Source organism: Amblyraja radiata, chromosome 1, assembly GCF_010909765.2.
Source record: "Amblyraja radiata isolate CabotCenter1 chromosome 1, sAmbRad1.1.pri, whole genome shotgun sequence".
NCBI classification, from domain to species: domain Eukaryota; kingdom Metazoa; phylum Chordata; class Chondrichthyes; order Rajiformes; family Rajidae; genus Amblyraja; species Amblyraja radiata.
Genome location: NC_045956.1, coordinates 18,171,203 through 18,193,624, shown reverse-complemented (window position 1 = coordinate 18,193,624; position 22,422 = coordinate 18,171,203). Strand labels below are relative to the sequence as shown.

At 42.8% G+C, this 22,422-nt stretch overlaps 1 protein-coding gene across 2 annotated transcripts in view; it reads right to left on the bottom strand.

Annotated features, from left to right (window-relative positions):
• The window catches only part of fstl5 (follistatin like 5), a 738,182-nt gene that overhangs the window by 56,965 nt on the left and 658,795 nt on the right, over positions 1-22,422 (bottom strand). The window contains exons 11-13 of one of the 2 annotated variants that reach the window (XM_033018303.1): positions 13,619-13,645; positions 12,797-12,915; positions 5,409-5,558 (exon numbers count right to left, since the gene is read on the bottom strand). In XM_033018303.1, coding sequence (XP_032874194.1) covers positions 5,409-5,558; positions 12,797-12,915; positions 13,619-13,645 — 296 coding nt within the window. The remainder of the gene's footprint in view (positions 1-5,408; positions 5,559-12,796; positions 12,916-13,618; positions 13,646-22,422) is intronic. The other variant, XM_033018313.1, reaches the window with a different exon arrangement.

The following is a 22,422-nucleotide window of genomic DNA, read 5'->3' as shown; positions in this document are numbered from 1 at the left end:
AAGCCTGAACACTATGGCTGGCCAGAATTATGAAATGGATGGGAATCGTGTGGAGTTTAAGGTCACAGTTTTGGATAATGGCTTTGATGACGCTGCATTGGAACAAATTTCAAGTAATGTATGACTGAACGTTCATCACTTATATGGAAGAGTGACTGAGAAGACTGGAGGACAGGAAGAGTTTTTTTTAATGTCCAGCCATGTCTGTGCTCAAAGAATTTTTTTTTACAGATGCTGGAACTCTGTAACAAAAATCAAAACACTCAGCAGGCCGCACTGCATCTGTGAAGAGAGAAATAGAGGTCATGTTTTAGGGGAATGACTCTTCATTAGTTCTTATGCCATCAAAGGGCAGTTGGAGGAAGAGGAAGCAGAAGGAACCAAGGACATTCCTTGGAAAATCCAGGGTGAATTGAGCAGGAATACAACGATAAACCAATACTGGAGGGTGCCATGGCAATGATTGGATATGGCAGAATCTATCCAAGCAAAGATAGCCACAGAGCTTGACAGAGTTGGGATGATGTAAAAAAATACAAAGTTGTGTCTGACCAAATTAAAGATAGCATCCAAATTGAAAGTAAGCACAGGGTAGTGCATTATAGCCATAGTCACAGGAGACGTCCATCAACAATAGTAGCTGGCAAAAACAAAATAAAGAAATGGGTACTGTTAGCACTGGTAATTGTTTTGTTTAACCGTTTTAGGAGGGCAAAAGGAAAAGGGGAGGCTGAGGGCCTTTGAATCACTCCTTAATGGGCCTGTCCCACTTGGCGATTTTTTAGGCAACTGCCGGAGACTGTCATAGTCGTAGCAGGTTGCCGAAAAAATAGCGACAACCTACATCATCCTGGCGACAACCTACGACAGCACCTACGTCAGGAGAAGTTAAGCTACGCTCATTTGCGTCAAACATGTTGATAATTTAGCGGTGACCAGAAAGACGCTACAACTTTTTGCGCGACTGAGGACCACCGGCAACTCCCGGAGACCACCGGCGAACATGTGGTGACAAACTAGTCGCACGTAGTTGCCTAAAATATCGCTTAAGTTGGACAGGCCCATAAGGCAAACGCAAATGAACAAACTGAATATGGCAAAGGTTTTAAATTGTAGCTTTGTCACAATCTCAACTCCAGTAGACCTTCATTCTCCATTAATGTTAGGCTAGGTTGTCACACGAGTTGTAAATGTTCCCGTTACAAAAAAATACAGGAGATCAAGCAGGCAAGTTTAATTGTCGGGATGTGCATTCACCCAACAACCATCCAAGAACTCTGAGGTGTCTTAAGTGGGCTGCTTATTAAACAGCTCATTACATTGAAGGATTCTCCCTAGGATCTAGCAGGAGGATACTGTACCAATATCCAAAAAGGGCAGTGAATTAGAACCAAGAAATTATGGGCCCATTAACTTGACTATGGTCATAGACAATTCGCCATGATGGATCATTAGTATAAATTCTATTTGCCAGCTTGATAGAAAGATTATTGCTGAATCTCAACATGGCTCCTGTTGAATTCTCTGAAAAGATTTCTAAGTTGGTAGCTGAGAGTAGTTTGCATTGGCAATGTGCCACCTAAACGCCCATTTAAAAGTTAGCGCTCAAGAGATATGAGGGCAGGTTGGGGAGCTGATAAAAAGGTAGACTCATTCCCATAATAAGGGTTGGAAATTATAAGGCTGCACAATTCATCAGGCTGCAGCAGCTGAATTTGAATGCTGAAGATTTGTGGTAAACCAGTGAGATGTCTGTGGGTATAATTGCGGTATAGTTGTTGCTCTCCTTTATATTAGGAAGGACGCGGGCGTGTGTGCCCATGTTTAGGCATGCTGGGTGCATGCAATGTCTGACAATTACAATATCAAGGAATGTGCAGGAAGAAACTGCAGGTTCCTACTGCTGGTTTACACTGAAATTAGACACAAAATGTTGGAGTAACTGGGTCTGAAGAAGAACCTGAAAGTTCACCCATTCCTTCTATCCAGAGATGCTGCCTATTCAGCTGAGTTAAGGGCCTGTCCCACCAGCATGCGATTGCATGCGTCTAGCGCGACCAAACGTGGTGGCTTGAGGCGTACGGCCTCGCAGGACCCGTCCCACTTCCAACCGCGGAGCCGTCTGGAGTTGTGCAGGGCTGGTCCCGCCATAATACTCACCAAGCAGCTGGGCAGGAGGCGGGCCGATTGAATTTGGACGTCGCACAGCGTTAGGCGGTTACGTCATCATGCAACGCACGCCGGGCGGTGATGTAATCGCACAACGCCACGCGCTAGGCGTACGCCGTCAAGACGCTGCGTACGGCGTCAAGATGCTGCGTACGGCGTCGAGACGCTGAGTACGCCCGTCGAGGTGCTGTGTACGGCCTCAATGCGGCTGCGGGCCAACAGGCCGTTGCTGCGCTGAATTTTTGGACGGTGTCAGTTTTTCGGAGCCCCGCGCGATGTCGGGACCAGCCCCGCACAACTCCATACGGCTCCGGCGATCGAAGTGGGACCGGCCCCGCGAGGCCGTACGGCTCAAGCGACCACGTTAGGTCGCGCTCGCCGCATGCAGTCACATGCTCGTGGGACAGGCCCTTTACTCTAGAATTTTATGTCTATCTTAATTATAATGTTAATCAGTATACAGCACTGCTTTGAGGATAGTGCAGCCAAAGTGGATCTGAGTAGTGGAGCTCTCCCCATGTATTCAGTTTACATTGATAACCCAGTGTTTGGCAGCCAGCAGGAACCCTGCCTCTTCCCCAAAACACGTATTATTTAAAGGGATCATAAATTATTAGCAATTATTAGTGTTCAGTTCGAGGTCAGGTTGGCAATTTGTTTCAATGCTTTTATTTGCCGACATTCATCCTTTTTGTAAACATAAGTGAATCTATGTTTGCTAAAAGCTTGAAGACAATTATTTTACTCCTAGATGTGGGTGTTCTAGTTGCCATTTTCGGGATAATGAATCATGACATGACAACTGACGAGAAGGAGTAAATGACACAGCAATCTGCCAAAAGAGGGAGGAGGATGAAGGAGAGAAGACTCTTCAGCTGGCAGTCTTACTGAGCAGCAGTGTAAGAAGTGGGTCTGCTTTGTGCATATTAGTGAGGAGAAATGCCTCAGGAAACTCCACTTCATGAAGCAGCTGCTGAGTGAGATCCGTCAATTACCGGAGCTGCAGAACAGGCCCTGAGCCACATTGCCAGTGGCTGTGAAGGTCTTTCCAAGGTGGCAGAGGAGATAACAGTAGTATTTAACATTTCATATAACACAGCATACTTGTGAAGGGAAGGCTGCAGATAATCCCTTGTACAGGAAATTGGAAACCATTTCTTCCCTTGACAGAACATATAAAATTTGGCCCCATGCTGACCCTAAATCCTGGTCCCGTGATATTGGCAATTATCTATAGGCCTCCAGGCCCCCTGTGAAATAAGACATCTCGTCTTCACATGGCATGATTAGTAAGTTTGCAGATGACTCCAAACATTTTGGTATAAGGAACAGTGAAGAATGTTGCCCATGGTTCCAACAAGATCTAGATCATCTGGGAGAGTGTCTGATAGAATGTAGCAGACAAGTTTGAAATAATGCATTTTGAGATACACCCAGAGAATGGCATGGTTAACGGGAGTGTTATTGAACAGTTTATTGGGGAACAAGATTGGCAGATTGCTGAAGAAGGCATATGGTGTATTTTACCTTCATCAGCCAATGGCATTGAGTATAAGAATTGGGACATAATGTTACAGTTGTACAATTCACTGGTTAGGTTGCACTTGGAGTGTTATGTGGAGTACTAGTTGCCACGGTGATTAAGCTATAGATAATGCAGGAAAGATTCACAGAAATTTTGCCGGGGCTGGAGGGCTTGAGTTTTAAAGAGAGATTGGATAGGCTGGGACTGTTTGCCTTGGAATGAAGGAAGCTGAGGGTGACCTTATGCAGATTTATGAAATTATGAGAGGCACAGATAAGGTAGATGGTCACGGAATTACATGCATACTTCACACAGACAGCACCCAAAGTCAGGATTGATCACAGGTTGCTCGAGCTATGAGGCATCAGCTTCACCTTCTATGTCATTGTACAGTGAGACGGGCTGCTGCTATTTCTGAGGAAGATCATATATATATATAACAGCAACTTAGAGAAATTAATTTGGAAGTGGAATTAAAGTAGTTATGAATAATTAGGAGGTAAGAGCATAAATCACATGACACAGGGTTGTTAGATGGATACGCTATTATGATGCTGGAAAAGTATTACTATTCCTGCAAGAGATTGGGTTAAATTCCTGGATTTTTTAATCTAATTTAGTGCAGCTTTCTGACTAACATTTTGTGTTTGCCCCTGATTTTACGATGAACAATTTCTCCATTGATTAACTTCCTTTCCCAAACACATAACTACATTCAGTCATCTTCACTGTGGATTTCCCCCATTTTATTTCTTCCTATTGCAGAAAAAGGTTGGATGTATGCAAAACATTTTGCCCAGTGATGCCCTGGAGGAACGTCAAACCAATTTTTACTTTCCTTCCATGCTCTCAACATGTCCCGACCTCCAGTCAATGTCTTCTGGCAATGATAAGAGTTTGGAAACTCAATTAGATATCCAAACTCAATTTCACAGTCTTAATCAATCTGGACTTTAATCAATAGCATTAAATTATGCTGTTCTGTTGCTTTAACTTCCTGCAGGTATCATCACTGGATCACAGAATTGACACCAAGACCTTTGCATTCTGGCACATTTGGAAATCTTGAAAAATAAAAGTGCTATTTCAATGACATTATTAGCCTATTTTTAATATGAGTTGTTAAAGTGTAGATAATAGGAATAAAATCCATATGCGTTAACCACTGTACCAAACAATATACAAGGGAAATATAATGTGCCAATATATTTAAACTAGATATATTTCAAATGGAATACAAAAAAATAAAAGTTTGCATTTCATGTAACCTATGCAGTAGAATATATACTTAATTATATCATAGAAAATTACATACTTTTTAAGTGTTTCCATTTGTTTCTTTTGAATAATCAGTCAATTGTACCTAGTGACCTCAGAAGTTGTGTTTACTTGGCATTATAAATACATCTTACAGCTTATTAAATTAAAGAACATCAAAATCAATTCAATTATTTAACTAATTTATGTGCAAGCTGGTGTATGGTAATGAATTGGTAATGTAAGCTATGTCTATGTTTCAAAGATAGTAAAAAGGCTTTTAGTCACCAAATATACTGTATTTAAACTAGATATACTTCAAATGGAATATAAAAAATAAAAGTTTGAATTTCGTGTAACCTATGCAGCAGAATATTGTATAGATATAATTCATTATATCATAGAAAACACTGTACTTAAATTAACAAGCTGAAGAATATATAAAAAGTGTAAAAACCTGCACTGCTTTCTGGGACTGAATGTCAATAATTAGCACTCTGTTCAGTTTTGGTTGTGTCACGTAGATGTACTTGTCCTTGACATTCACAGCAGTAGCCCAAATGCATCGCTGGACTGCTTCACTCTCAGGTTTAGGGCAGACCACCTCCTAAGCAAGGAAGCAAGGGACAAACACTTTCAATTACAAACAAAGGCTATAGTGAGGTGAAATTAGGCTCAATTCCTTAGCAGAAACAAAGAAACTTGTGGTAACACATGAAGTGGTTTAGATAACGCTTCATAAAATATCAATGGCTACTCTTTTATACTTTTACAAAAATCCAGATATCAGGGATAAAATCCATACCGTGTGTGAGAAAGAACTGCAGATGCTGGCAAAATCAAAGGTAGACTCAAAATGTTGGAGGAACCTAGCGGGTGAGGCAGCATCTGTCGAGAGAAGGAATTGGCGACGTTTCGGGTCGAGACCTTTCTTCAGACTGATGTCAGGGGAGTGGGCGGGACAAAGATAGAATGTAGGTGGAGACAGTAAGACTATTGGAAGAACTGGGAAGGGTATAGAGAGAGAGAGAAAGCAAGCATTATCTGCAGTTAGAGAAGTCAATGTTCATACCGTTGGGGTGTAAACTACAGCACCTCATATTTTGATTGGGTAGTTTATACCCCAGCGGTTTGAACATTGACTACTCCAACTACAGATAGCCCTTGCTTTCTCCCTCTATCCCCTCCTCTTCCCAGTTCCCCCACCAGTCTTCCATACAGAATCCAGTGCATGTTTAATTTTCTCGAAACCCCCATACAGAGCACGAACAGCATCAAAATGTGACAACCATCTCGTGTCAGACAGATGCTTGACCACACCATTTTTTCCGAAAGATGATGCCAGAACATTCCATCGATGTGTAGAAGCAGAGAAAAAGGAGTATAGACCCTGAACAAAGTCAAATAATTTTACAGTCTGTAGACAACACTCTGCTGCTTTTACTCCCACCAAGTTCAGGCTGTGTCCAGCACAGGGGACATAGATGGCAAACTCATTCTGTTGATGAATCCGTGCCTGTAATCCAGTATAGCGTCCAGACATATTTGAGGCATTGTCATACGACTGACCACGGCAGTTTGATAGTGGAATTGTGTTCTCATTAAGGAAATCCACAACAGTGTCTGCAAGATTCTTTGCTCCATGAAAAAAGATGGGGAAGAACTTAATGAAACATTCCACAGGCTGACATCATCGAATGTACTGGACAGTAAATGTCAGTTGATCAGTGTGTGAGATATCCAGTTATGTAGCGCGTAAGATGCACGTGTGGTTACAGAGGTCAGTCACCGTGCTACTAAATCACAAGCGAATGCCAATCTCCACTTGTTATCATAAAAATTAACATTAATAGTGTTCATTATTTTTAGTAAAACACATGCTAAATTTGCATTTTCCAATTACAAATATTTATAGACAATAGACAATAGACAATAGACATTAGACAATAGGTGCAGGAGTAGGCTATTCGGCCCTTTGAGCCAGCACCGCCAATTAGTGCGATCTTGGCTGATCATCCCCAATCAGTACCCCGTTCCTGCCTTCTCCCCATATCCCCTGACTCCGCTATTTTTAAGAGCCCTATCCAGCTCTCTCTTGAAAGCATCCAGAGAACCTGCCTCCACCGCCCTCTGAGGCAGAGAGTTTAGTATAGGTTAGTAAAATATAGTATTATTTATTGACAGCAAGTCACAACATACATAGATGAGCTTGGGGCCCCTATGCTCGTGGGGCCCTGGGCAACTGTCCAGAGTGCCCATGCGTTAAGGCAGTCTTGGCTCTATCCAGGCTTTTCACTACTTGTGGATGCAGCCCAGTCCATCACATGGACCAGACTCCCACCATTGACTTCATCTACAGTTCATCCTTCCTCAGGAAAGCAGTCAAGAGAATTAAGGACCTTTCCCACCCTGGCCATCCTTTTTTCTCCCCGTTCCCATGGGGCAGAAGATACAGAAGCTTGAAAGCGTACAACCTGGACCTGAATTACTTCTTTTCCTCTGTTAACGGACTTCTGAAGCAGTTTGTTCATAGCCAATTTTCCAATCGACCACGCTGTAGAAATCGGTCCACAATACGAAGAAACGATATCCTGCACTCTGTATTTTTCTCTTTATTCTACCTTTGTACTTTTGTTTGGGTCCATTGTATTCATGTACGGTATTATTTGATTTGATTAGATAGCATGTAAACAAAAGCTTTTCACCGTCCTTGTGTACACACAATAAAACACCTAAACCTAGATCTTTATATTTTTATCCTTTGGCACTCTCATCTTCATCTGTTTTGCCGCAGACTCCTCTCTTGCTTCCTTAGAAGCTGAGAGTTTAAATAATTGTCTCTTCGCCCAGAGCTTTGCAAACCATTTTGTATTAAAAGTTATGGCCAGTATATGGAAATTAGATACAAAGCAGTTATTATCTCCTGGAATGAAGGCCAGATTCAGGTCTGAATAGTAGATTCCTGTTTCTACTCTGAAGAAGGGTCTTGACTCGAAACTTCACCCATTCCTTCTCTCCAGAGATGCTGCCTGTCCCGCTGAGCTACTTCAGCATTTTGTGTCTATCTTCGGTTTAAACCAGCATCTGCAGTTCCTTCCTACACATTTTGTCTACTCCTCTACTTCAGTTCTTCTTTGAGTTCAGTAATTTATACGCTTGTCCAATGAAGCTTTCAATCGCTTTGCCAAAAACTACTGTAACCTCTATCGCATGGACATGTAAACCTAAACATCCAAATAAATGCTGACTGTCATATTAACCATGATTAGCGAAGAAAAAAAACCGGACTAAATGACCAGGAATTAATTTCAAATATATTATCTACAAAGATAGGCAAATGTACAATGATGCCTTCAGATAATACTCGAAAACTGATGATTTATAGATACCGCAACAACCATTACACACAAGTTTTTAAAATCTATCTTGCAAAGCTTCAATACAGATTCTGTCAAATCCATTTCGCTTTCTACAGTCAGGATGAAAGTCCTCCATCATATCAAGTGATTTTTATTTCACAACTGCAGCACATTTATAAGATTATAAAATATAAATTGTACCATAAATCTTAGCGAAGTTGTGACCACAAATAAATCACAATGTGAGAAATGGAGTGTCATAATAATAAATAAAATCAATTTCAGAAAATGTTTTCTATAAGCCATGTAGAATGAGATTTGAGTTAAGGCAAGAAACTAAACTGATTTTAGTCTGAAATCTATCTTCCTGCTTCTTCCCCGTAACCTTTAACTCCCATAGAGTCAAAAGTGTTTCTTTTGCTTGCATTTATTCATTAATATACAGCTTCGGGAATAGAGAATTCCAAAGATTCATGATGCTCCTCATTGTTCCTCAACACCTTCTTAAACCCATTGTTCTGAATCTCTGCCCTCTTGTTGTAGATTCCCACACAAGGAGAAAGCATCTCAACATTCACCTGATCAAACCCCATGATAATTTTCTAAGTTTCTAGGAAAAACACCCCTCATTTTTCTAAATGCTAATTTGTAGAGACCCAAACTGCTTTATTGTTCCTCATGAAACTCCATCGTTTCTGAAATTGACCTCGTGAACCATCTGTCCCCCATACAAATATATCTCACCTTAAATAAGGAGACCAAAACTATCTGCATCACTCCACACATAATCTCACCAGCACCCATTACAGCCACACCATGCCTTACTTTTACACTCTCTCCTCAATGCCACGAAAGCCAACATTTCAATGCTGTACCTATTTGCAGGTATTTGGTTTGATGTATGAGGTCACCCACAACTTCCTATAGACTCTCCCTATGTAAATAACATTCTGCTGTTTAGTTCTTCCTGCTAATATGGACACCATGTTTTCCCACATTATAAGCCACTAGTTAATTTTTTGCGTACTCTTTTAGTCTATCAATCTCACTTTGCTAACCCTGCATCCATTTTAATTTGCTTTCCCATTACACTAATTCCAATCTAATACTATTTTATTGCCACATCTAAATCCTTAATAACATACGTGGAAAAATGAGGTCCTGGCACTGATCCTTATGGAGTGGTTAATTTTAGTTTGCCATCTGAAAATGCTTCATTTGTTCTGTCTCTTCATTTTCAGTTGGTTAGTCATACTCTACCAATGCCATGCTCTTATCAATGGAGTTCCAGAGGTTAGGGCATTGACAGCTGAAGACAGGATGATCAAAGATGCACCAATTAAGATACCCGAGCAGCCGGAATTTAAGGAACACCAACATTTTGAGTGATGCACTCAACAGTGAAGGGACTGTTCATAGAAACAGAAAAAATAGGTGCAGGAGTAAGTCATTTAGCCCTTTGAACCAGCACCGCCATTCAATATGATCATGGCTGATCATCCAAAATTAGTACCCCTGTCCTACTTTCTCCCCATATCCCTTGATTCCATTAGCCCCAAGAGCTAAATCTAACTCTCTTTTGAATACATCAAGTGCTCAGTGAACTTTTGTAACTTTGTCAGCACCAGAAATGTTGTGACACTCGTGTACTGCCTACGTGAGGCCCGCTTTAGGACCATACAGGGTTGTACGCAAATCAAAGCATTTTACTGTACCTGGATACATGTGACAATAAAGTATCATTGATTCATTGAATAATGATAGTGATGGAAAGACAATGAGGAGATTTGAAAACATGGATTAGAATTTTAAACATTAAGCCATTGCATTAACTCAAGCCAATTTAAGTAACCGTTTTAGGGGTAATGGATGATCACCACATCATATGTTTAGAAGAATCAAGAATTATATCACGGTGCCCTGTAGATCATGAAAATAGTCATACAGAATGCATGCACTTGTAATAACATGAACCCGGATTGGACTTACTTCCTATAAAATAGGAGGTTATATACCATCTGACCCATGTGGACTCCCAAAAAGGTGATCCCATTAGTTCCATTCCCTCTCCTACTACTTCCCTGCACCCCTGCAATATATTTTCCATGTTTTGCCATGTCTAACGCTGTAATATAAACTTCACGATACCTCTGCTGGTGTTACACCCTTCTGCAGATCTAGTGATTGCCATACTTCGATTACATAATTTCATGGATCATTTTCCTTTTGGAATGCTCTCCAGAAATCTGGCCCGTGTTGTTCTGGGAAAAACCATTAATTTGTAGACTGTCAGGTGTTCAAGAGTCAAGGGTCACGAGACAAGACAGTCAAGTGTTTTATTGCCATAGGTCCCAAAATGGGAAAGTGAAATTCTTTCTTGCAGTAGCACAACAGATATGTAAACATAGTACTCTGTAAAACCCATAATAGGCAACAAAAAAAGTTGAGTATGAATTTAAAAAAGCAGACAAATAAATAGACAATAGTTGTGCAAAGTCAAAAAAATGTCCCCAAGTCTACATAGTTCAGAGCCTATTTGGAGATTTACATCACGGAACAACTGTGATTTATTAATGCCACATGGAAAGGACTCCTTTAAAAGTAAGATCATCTGCTTATGCTTGTATATTGACCACATATTAAATTGGCATCCATCCAACTGATTCTCTTGGTCACTCAGCAATCTCATTCCACCCTCCACAACATGCATCCCTGGTCTCCCTTGACTCAGCAATCTCATTCCACCCTCCACAACATGCATCCCTGGTCTCCATTGAGCCCAATCCACACTACCCCCACACATATCCAAGATGCTGATCCCGTTCCCAACCTCAATTGATTCCCACACTCTGAGGCCATGACCACTGAACTCTCCAATTTCTGTATCCCACAGTCATAATACAAACCCTGGTCTGCCTCCCAGTGAGGTTAATCTATCATAAGCAACCAACAGCTCCTGATCACTTAGCTTGATCCTGATGCTCCTAGATCCAGCTGACCCAAGCAAAGCCTGGATTAGGGGGTATTATCTACAGGGAAATGTTGGACAGACTTGGATTGTTTTCTGTGGAATGCCAGAGGTTGAGGGGAGACCACAGGATAGACAGACAGAACCTTTTTCCCAGGATGGAAAAATCAAATATTGGAAGGCATAGCCTGAAGGTGGAAGGACCAAGCGTGGGAATATAAAAGACAGGCCATCTAAGCAAAATCAATGTTATAAATGGATGGGACGAATATTGGAAATTGGTAGCAGTTACACTTCTATCATGGTGTTTGTTTCGGTTTCAAGCAGATCTGATCTCCCAGGTTGCTAAACACTTTAACTCCCCCTCCTATTCCCGCACTGACCTTTCTGTCCTATGCCTCCTCCATTGTCTGAGTGAGGCCAACACAAATTGGAGGAACAACACCTCATATTTTGTTTTGGGAAGCTTACACCCCAGCAGTATGAACATTGACTTCTCCAACTTCAAGTAACCCTTGTTTTCCCTCTCTTTCCAACCCTTACACTTCCCAATTCTCCAACCACCCTTAAGGGCCTGTCCCACTTGCATGCGATTGCGTGCGTTTGGCGCAACCAAACGGAAGCGGAGTTCGCGCGAAGTTCGCGCTAAGTACGCGCTAAGTATGCGCTAAGTTCGCGCGTGATGTCATTTGCGTCATGCTTACCAATCAGCTGGGCAGGAGGCGGGCCGACTGAATTTGGGCGTCGCATGGCGTCGGGTGGTGATGTCATCAGGCAACGCCACGCCGGGCGGTGACATCATCGTGCTAGGCGTACGCCGTCAAGGCGTTGCGTACACTGTCAAGACACTGTGTACGACGTCAAGACACTGCGTACGACCGCAATGCGCCTGCATGCCGACAGGCCGTTGGCGCGCAAAGATTTCGGCCACTGCAAGAATTTCAGAGCCCCGCGCGATGTCGGGACCAGCCCCACACAACTCCATGCTTCTAAGTGGGACCGGCCCCGCACCGCCATACGGTGCCCATACGCCTCGAGCGACCACGAGGTCACGTAATTTGCGAGCCAAGGTCGCGTAAGTGGGACAGGCCTTTCACTGTCTCCAACTACATTTTATCTCTGTGTGCTTTGTTGTTACCTTTTCCCAGCTAACAATGATCTATTCTCCATTATCCTTGATCTCTGACCCCTTTGTCCTGCTTTCACACCTTACACTTCCTTATCTATGTATCTTCTTCTCCCCTGACTTCAGTCTAAAGAAGGGTCTCGACCCGAAATGTCACAATTTCCTTCTCTCCAGAGATGCTGCCTGTCCCGCTGAGTAACTCCAGCATTTTGTGTCTATCTTTGGTTTAAACCAGCATCTGCAGTACCTTCCTACACACAGCAGATCTGAAGCGAGGTTTGGCATTGTTGTAAGAATGGGTGACATTCCTTGACGGTGACAATTATCCACGATGCTGCATAAATCAACAGATCAATCTAAACGACTGCATCTACACAAAGATAGTTAGTTACCTGATAGCCCAGGATTTTCTCTGAAGGCTTAATGTGCCTCTGAATCTCACATTCTATTGGCTGAATCACTTTGATTCCATCTTCGTAAAATATATAGAACATGTTTCCTACGCCCAGTCCTGGTGAAGAACAGAACATGACAAGCAAGTTTAAAGATAAGAGAATGCATTGCAAGTACAGGAAATAGAAATTGGAACAAAAAAAGCTTGAAGTGCACATTTGGTCAGTCAGCAGGAGAGAACGAAAGGTTGGTTGACATTTCTGCTAGGGCTTCCTTCAGAGGCATTTTGAAGATAATCCTACTGCATTAACAGTGTATTCTTTATATGCCCAGGTATGCAAAACAAAGCATCTCACTGTGACATGTAACAATACGAGTATCTAATCTAATCAAATCTAATCTAATCTATTTCCGATACTGGCTGACCAGCTGTGCACTCCCTTTGTTCAACTATTTTTTTTAAAGCATTTTAAACATTATTTTTAAAATTACCCACATTTAAAAGGAACAGATACAATATATAATTTTTACAATGATTCAATTCTGACGAGTTAACGATAATCTGTAACACTAGTATAAGCATTTAAACATTCTCCTGAGACATTTACAGCTCTACTGCTATTAATGACCAGGGGTTATGTACTTGCTATTACAAGACTTCCCAAGGGCACTTTACAATTTACTGACAGTATTTATTTAAAAGTTTGGATGGAAACATTCATAGCAATAGTTTTAATGATAAATCAATTTTTAACTATGACTCCAGTAATGGAAAGCTGACAAGTACATAATCACTACAAGACAAGAACGTGCTTCAGTACCTTCCTCTCGCCACAGTATGTTTGCAACTGCAGCATCAAGAAAACAGAGAGAGCCAGAGTGTGATTAAGCAGCTGCAAGAATATTAATGTTAACAACAAGCCAAAATGTCACAACTGACAATGTTAGATAGCAATGGTAATTTCAATAAGAAAGACAGAAATAAGTCATGCGCAAAGTGTTCAACAAATGTTCCAATGTATTCTAACCAGTCAGAACATACCTGAAGAAAGAAAATGATTTCTTATAAACCTAAGCCACCAGAAAGCAGATAAATATATAAACACCAGTTTAATTATTACTATTTACACTCTGTGAAAAATTACAAATATGGCAATCTATCATTTAGTTTTTGTTAACTTATTTTAACCTTTTTTTAAAGTATTACCAGAACGCAAGCATGAGCTGCTAAGAGGAAAGTTGAAACATTCCACATCCACTGCTCCAAAATGGTCCAAACCAGCACAGCATTCAATTTTGATTTCAACAATAATGTTTAAAACCAATTTACGTGATCACAATTATGATTATTTAATAACCCGGGACGTACATGTCATGGAATTATAGATACTGATCAGTTCTCATGGAGTAAAGATGGAATAACAGTCTTTGTTGATAGTTATGCATACCCGAATATCTGCAGGCCAGAGTGGAAAAGATCAATAGGTGACCTGTAAATTACCTTTAATAGTGATTTAATTACATGATTCTCACTACTTACAAAGGCATTACTTGATGGATGGGTGGTCTTCAGCTGTGGAACACACAAAAATGTTTTGAAGAAATCATGTGCTTGAAATCATAGGTTTTCAAGGATGAGGCAGAGTTGGGAGTTCTACTTTCATCAGATGAGAAGGGGAGGCCAAAAATGATAGAGAAAGGGAAGGGATGGAGCAAAATAATTTTGGTCACAATTTAGAGTTGTAAAGTAAAATCGAAAAATGAAAAGAGTCAATAATTTCCATAGGGCGGGGGTCCTAAGCTTCTGATGCAACTGGAACAAAATCCCATAGAAGAGACCTTAACTTCTTTTGCATTGTTCGATGGGATGACTGAAATTTTTGTAGCAAACCTTTGTTCAAATATTGTAAGTAGTTCCACAGTCCGAAATGTTTTTATCTATTTATTCAAGGCATGAAGCTCACATGTTTGTGACGGGCTGAGATTTGACTATGGTGACTGTTAGCAAAAGGTTCCATTGCCGAGTGGTTTTTCTGCTAAAACTTTTCACAAACGAGAATTAAGGAAGTAAGCAAAACAACAATGTAAGTTCTTAAGGTCTTGTAAATGACGTTCCCTTGCAGGATTGTACCGCATTGATTATGTCAGTATAAGTCAATTGACCTTTTAATAGGTTGGTGTTTCAATGTCTTTTTGCCACACTTCGAAGAGTAGCACAGAATGGTTAGCCCCTTAGGTGTGGCCCCACCTTTGGTCGCTAAAATGACAGTAAAAATGCATCTAGGCTTTCAAAGCTCATATTTTACTGCAATACATTCTTCCTCTCATGCCAGGTATGTGCTATCACAATTTATACCTTCATATTATTGCTGATTTAGTTGGAAAATCCCTATAAATATGTTCCCATTGTGTTGGCATTTTACCCCTAGTGAAAGTGACTTATAACTACATGCTTCTGTTTCATAAGCTAATGTTTTCTTGTAAAATGTGCATCCCAGCTTATTGATCTACCAATTGTTGATGGTATTCCTAAATGGCAGAGGGTTTGTTGTTTCCATCATCATACTGTATGTCAGTGTCCTGTGCTGTTATTTTTCGTAATCTGGGCCCATTCCTGTTCTGCTGAAAATGTGCTATGGTGATATATCACGTACTTTCAGCCATTTCCAAGGGCTTAGCAGTGAAGCAAGCTGAAAGATTTTGTTCTAACAATTGCACAGTTTGGATTTGTGATATTAATCCTTAGTTTACTGCTGCAGTTTACTGCAACAGAATTCGGGGATCATTACTATATCTCTACTGTAATCACTGCTACCTCTTCACTGGCAACAAATTGCATTTGTACAAGAACACATGTAAATCTTGTCAACTCCACAAATCCATTGCTGGTCACTGAAAATGAGAATGAATATTTCAATTAATATTATTGGCTTCTAAGGACCATACCAGATGGGATATAGATTGTGGTGCTGGTGAATGTTATGTCGACAGAGATAAAGTAATAGTTAGGGGAATGGCTACCTGTTTACAGGCTGACTGAGTGGAGTTACGATACGATATATGATACGATAGAATTCATCCCAGGAGGGAAATTGATCTGCCAACAGACATAAAACAGAAAATACATGAAACATGAAATTAAAGTGACAAGTGGAAAGGATTGGAATTGTGCAAAGATTGAGGGGGGGTGAGAAGGGGGGGGGGGGGGGGGGGGGAGTCAGTCTACCCCACAACAGAAGGGGGAGGGGTTATACAGTTTGATAACAACAGGGAAGAAGGATCTCCTGTGGTTAAGAGTTTAAGAAGGAACTGCAGATGCTGGAAAATCGGAGATACACAAAAATGCTGGAGAAACTCAGCGGGTGCAGCAGCATCTATGGAGCGAAGGAGATAGGCAATGTTTCGGGCCGAAACCCTTCTTCAGACTGAAGAAGGGTTTTGGCCCGAAACGTTGCCGATCTCCTGTGGTGTTCCGTCCTGCATCTTGGTGGAACCAGTCTGTGGCTGAAGGTACTCCTCAGGTTGGCCAGTGTGTCATGGAGGTGGTCAGTGAGCTGTATTATCCAATTGTGAGCTGTATTGAGGTATAAAGATAAACTGGATGATATAATTGAACAATTAGTACTTTTCCATCTCGACTAGTAAGAAAATAACTCCACTTCTTAAAACAACAAACCCAACAATGGAATCCAGGCTAACTTTTTCCACCCCAACTGACAAAATGTATATTCTAATTCATATTTTCAATAAGATTGACCTTTATTAACAAATGAAATTGGACCCATTTCGCAGATCACTTGCAGATCGCAGCCAAAGTGTAAACAGACATTAAACTTAGCAGCATTCTCAGTAGATATTATAATATTTTCCTTGCAATTTGTTGTTGTTTCTTCTCTTAAAATAGTTTGTTAATTTTGGAAACGACTGGTCATTTCGGTCAGTAATATTTTTGCACCCTGTTCTTTACTTTATTCAAGTCAATTCAGCATCAGAACATTCAAGACGTATTGTTGATCCAGTGGGCAGGAGTAAAAAAAGTCAAAAACCGTAGAACCAACCAATCCCCGTCTACTATTCCTCTCCTCCGCCTAGCAGAGCTGGTCCTTACCCTTAATAACTTTTCGTTTGATTCCTCCCATTTCCTCAAAATCCAAGGCGTAGCTATGGGCATGCGCATAGGCCCAAGCTATGTCTGCCTCTTTGTAGGGTACGTCGAACAATCCTTGTATGAGGCGTACCATGGCCCTATCCCCGAACTCTACCTCCGCTACATTGACGACTGCATTGGTGCCTCCTCCTGCACCCACACACAACTCACTGACTTCATCCATTTCACCACTAACTTCCATCCGACACTCAAATACACCTGGACCATTTCTGACATTTCCCTACCATTTCTTGACCTCACCATCTCCATTGCAAGTGATAGACTACTGACTGACATCCACTATAAACCCACTGACTCCCATGGCTATCTGGACTACACATTTTCCCACCCTGCTTCCTGTAAGGACTCCATCCCCTATTCCCAATTCCTCCGTCTACGCCGCATCTGCACCCAGGATGAGGTGTCCCATACCAGGGCATCGGAGATGTCTTCATTCTTCAGGGAACGGGGGTTCCCCTCTTCTACTATAGATGAGGCTCTCACCAGGGTCTCTTCCATACCCCGTGACTCTGCTCTCACTCCCCATCTCCCCACTCGTAATAAGGGCAGAGTCCCCCTTGTCCTCACCTTCCACCCTACCAGCCGTCACATATAACAAATAATCCTCCGACATTTTCGCCACCTCCAACATGATCCCACCACTTGCCACATTTTCCCATCTCCTCCCCGTCTGCTTTCCGCAGAAACTGCTCCCTCCGTAACTCCCTGGTCAATTCGTCCCTTCCCACCCCCTCTCTGGGCACTTACTCTTGCAACCGCTAGAAATGCTACACTTGTTGCTTTACCTCCCCCCTTGACTCCATTCAAGGACCCAAGCAGTCTTTCCAGGTGCGGCAGAGGTTCACATGCACCTCCTCCAACCTCATCTATTGCATCCACTGCTCTAGATGTCAGCTGATCTACATTGGTGAGACAAGCGTAGGCTTGGCGATCGCTTCGCCGAACACCTCCGCTCGGTTCGCAATAACCAACATGATCTCCCGGTGGCTCAGGACTTCAACTCCCCCTCCCATTCCCAATCCGACCTTTCTGTCCTGGACCTCCTCCATGGCCAGAGTGAGGACCACCGTAAATTGGAGGAGCAGTTTGCACCCCAGCGGTATGAACATATACTTCTCTAATTTCAGATAGTCCCTACTTTCACCTCCCCTTCTCAGCTCTCCCTCAGCCCACTGGCTCCTCCTCTTCCTTTCTTCTTCCCGCCCCCCCCCCACCCCCACCCTCACATCAGTCTGAAGAAGGGTTTCGACCCGAAACGTTGCCTATTTCCTTCGCTCCATAGATGCTGCCTCACCCGCTGAGTTTCTCCAACATTTTTGTCTACCTTCGATTTTCCAGCATCTTAAACAGTAAAATTTATTTGGTTGATGCCACCATGTTGATACCCGTGTACCCCTTCATAAATTTACGTAAGCATCTTGTACCCCTCGTTAAAAACGATCGTATTTCATTGTAAAAGCCAGTCAAAATTGTCGCGCGGGAGTCTGCAAACTACCCAAATGCAGCAGCTATCACAACTTCAGCAAAATTCATATGATATATATTATTCATTTGCAAGTATGTATGTATAAAATAATTCATTGCCACAGTATTTTTTTCTAATAATGAATCTATGTTTCTGTAGTACATAGCTGAAAATTGCCGCGTACCCCCTGAAGACCTTTCGCGTACCAGTGGGGGTACGCGTACCCCACTTTGGGAAACACTGCTTTAGTAGATGGATGACTATCAGCAAATGAGAAGAACACTTGCACTTTCACATTCACAGCTATTTGAGCACCTGAACAAGGTCCTCCATCTGCTGGTTCTGTTGACCCGCATTTGATATGGAAAATGACACATGCACAAATCTCTTTGTATTGCACTGAATTTTCAGCCTAGAATGTGTGTTAAAAACCTAAAGTGCAGCTTAAAGCAACTACTAACGAAAGTGAGAATGCTTACCCAGAGGCAGGCTAACACAGCAAATCATTTAACTTTCACACAACAACTAAAGATAGAAGTTATAAATGATCTTTAGCAAAACATTCGTTTTTTGGTATTTGTCATGTAATTTCATTACAGCTGGGGGATGGAATCAGTTCCATATCATTTAGAATCATTCCCATAGTTTAGGATTCTAAGTTTGGAATTTTGGAAATGTTTATATTGTTGTTTAAAATATTAATCGATTGTTCCCAGAAATAAAAGTCACTCATTTGCAAGCTGGGTGATTAAAACGTGAAGGGAAAATCCAGAACTGTAGTGCTTTTTATCATGACTGACAAGTTAGTAGTGACAGAACATAAAGATCCTGACGACCAGTTGAAAAAAATCGAAACAGAAATCAATGTTCTGTATTCCGTAGTGCAGAATATAACCAGATGGCACAGCAGCAGAAATCCCCAAAATTGGAAGGGATATTGACAGAGCGCAAATAGCAATGTCAAAAAGCCATGTGTTGTGATTATAACATTCATTAAAGCATTGATGGAAAGGTTCACGCTAATCTGAGGTAAACTTTGTAGTTTAAGGAGATCATAATAAGGCTAAGATAGACAAAAATGCTGGAGAAACTCAACGGGTGAGGCAGCATCTATGGAGCGAAGGAATAGGCGACGTTTCGGGTCGAGACCCTTCTTCAGCATAGGTGTTATTCAGGAATGCTTCACCTTTGCCACCCTGGCATGTGATCTGCGTGAGGTGTTTAAATATGTCCCATTGGACATAAATGTAGAAATTACAACAGTGGCACTACAATTCACTTAAAAACTTTGGGGGGGGGGGGGGGGCATGGTGGTGCAGCAGGAAAATGCTGCCTTATAGCACCAGGGACCCAGGTTCGATCCTTACTATGGGTGCTATCCATACGGAGTTTGTACATTATCATAGAATCACAGTCCTAGAGTGAGACAGCATGGAAACAGGCCCTTGGCCCCAACTTGCCCACACCGGCCAACATGTCCCACCTACACTAGTCCCACCTGCCTGCGCTTGGTCCATATCCCTCCAAACCTATCCTATCCATGTACCTGTCTGTTTCTTAAATGTTGGAATAGTCCCAGCCTCTACTACATCATCTGGCAGCTTGTTCCATACACCCACCACCCTTTGTGTGAAAAAGTTACTCCTCAGATTCCTATTAAATCTTTTCCCCTTCACCTTGAACCTATGTCCTCCGGTCCTCAATTCCCCTACTCTGGGCAAGAGACTCTGTGCATCTACCCGATCTATTCCTCTCATAATTTTGTACACCTCTATGAGATCAGTCCTCATCCTCCTGCGCTCCAAGAAATAGAGACCCAACCTACTTAACCTCTCCCTATGGCTCACAGTCTCTAGTCCTGGCAACATTCTCGTAAATCTTCTCTGAACCTTTTCAAGCTGGACAATATCTTTCCTATAACACGGTGCCCAGAACTGAACATAATATTCCAAATGCGGTCTCACCAACGTCTTAAACAACTGTACCATGACCCCCCAACTTCTATAATCTGGCTGATGAAGGCTAATGTTTCAAATGCCTTTTTGACCCCCTTATCTACCTGCAACTCTACCTTCAAGGAATCATTGAATGAATGGCGGCGCTGGCTTAACAGCTGCGGCCCACCTGCAGTCCGTCTGTTTTTTTCTTTCGTTTTGTTCATTGTCATGTTTTAGTTAATTTTGTTTTATTAAGTTGTGTATGTGTGTGGGTGGGGTGGGAGAAACATGTTTTGGTCTCTTCCTTCGGGGGATGCGACTTTTTCTTCGGTCGTATTCCCCGTCTCCGTCTGTGCCGAGGCCTAATGGCGGAGCTGGCGACATCGGAGCTGTAGCAGCAGCAGCGGCGGCAGCGGAGACCTGACTCGGCCCCGAAACTGTGGCGGCGGCGGCGGCAGCAGCGGAGACCGGACTCGGCACCGAAGCTGTAGCAGCGGCAGCAGCGGCAGCGGAGACCTGACTCGGCCCCGAAACTGTGGCGGCGGCAGCAGCGGCAGCGGAGACCCGGCTCGGCCCTGGGGCTGTAGCAGCAACAGCAGCGGCAGCGGAGACCCGGCTCGGCCCTGGAGCTGTAGCAGCAACAGCAGCGGCAGCGGAGACCTGACTCGGCCCCGAGGCTGTGGCGGCGGCAGCAGCAGCAGCGGAGACCCGGCTCGGCACAGAAGCTGCGGTGGCGGCAGCAGCAGCAGCGGAGACCTGACTCGGCCCCGAAGCTCTAGCGGCGGCAGCAGCAGCAGCGGAGACCCGGCTCGGCACAGAAGCTGCGGTGGCGGCAGCAGCAGCAGCAGTGGCGGAGACCCGACTCGGCCCTGGAGTTGCGGCGGAGGCAGCAACCACCCGCGGAGTTTGAACCGTCGCCTCGGCGCAGAGGGAGAACAAAGGGGGAAGAGACAGAGACTTTAAGATTTTGCCTTCCACCACAGTGAGGAGGTGTTTGGTGAACTCACTGTGGTGGATGTTAAATTTGTGTTGATTGTGTGTTTTTGCCATTTTTAAAAATTATATGTATGACTGCAGGGAAACAAAATTTCGTTCAGACCGAAAGGTCTGAATGACAATAAAACGAATCTAATCTAATCTATCTAATCATGGCACCTGTACTCCTAGATCCCTCTGCTCTATGATACTCCCCAGAGGTCTACCATTCACTGTGCAGGTCCTGCCCTTGTTAGACGTCCCAAAATGCAAGACCTCACACTTCTCTGTATTAAATTCCATCAACCATTCCTCAGCCCACCTGGCCAATCGATCCAGATCCTGTTGCAATCTTTCACAACCATCTTCACTACCTTCAAAAACACCCACTTTTGTATCCCTGTGACTGCGTAGATTTTCCCCAGGTGCCCAGGTTTCCTCCCACAATCCAAAGACATACAGGTTTACAGGCTAATTGGGTTGGGTAAAAATTGTGAATTGTCCCTAGTGTGTAGGATAGTGCTGGAATACAGGGACCGCTGGTCGGCACGGACTCGGTGGGCCGAAGGGCCTGTCACCACGCTGTATCTCTAAACTAAATGAAACTAAACTAAAAAAACATTTAAGTCCTCAGCCACAAACAAGAAGGCAAATGGGGAAGGGTTCCGACCCAAAACGTTCCCTATCCCTGTTCTCCAGAGATTCTGCCTGATCCAATCCAGCACTTTGTGTCCTTTTGTGTAAACCAGCAACCACTGTTAGGCAAGTGATTCATCTTTTATAGCCCACTAAAAAACGGAAGAGAGCTCTGACCAGATGAAGCACCCAAATGGAGAAATACATAGGAACGAGGCAGTCTTCAGATGTGTCACAGTTTCAGGAGACAAAAATAATATCAGTGTTAAGTCCTTTCCATTTTTCCTTATGCAGGTCTTGCCCAGGTTACAATGCCTGACTTATGTACTACCTGTACATATTAATGAGAGTTTGGGAGTCCAGCGGGAAGGATTTGTCGCTGCTGAGGGGCTGCAGCCATCGTTTGCCATGTAGGAACTCGGTTTGTAGCAATATCTGAATGGT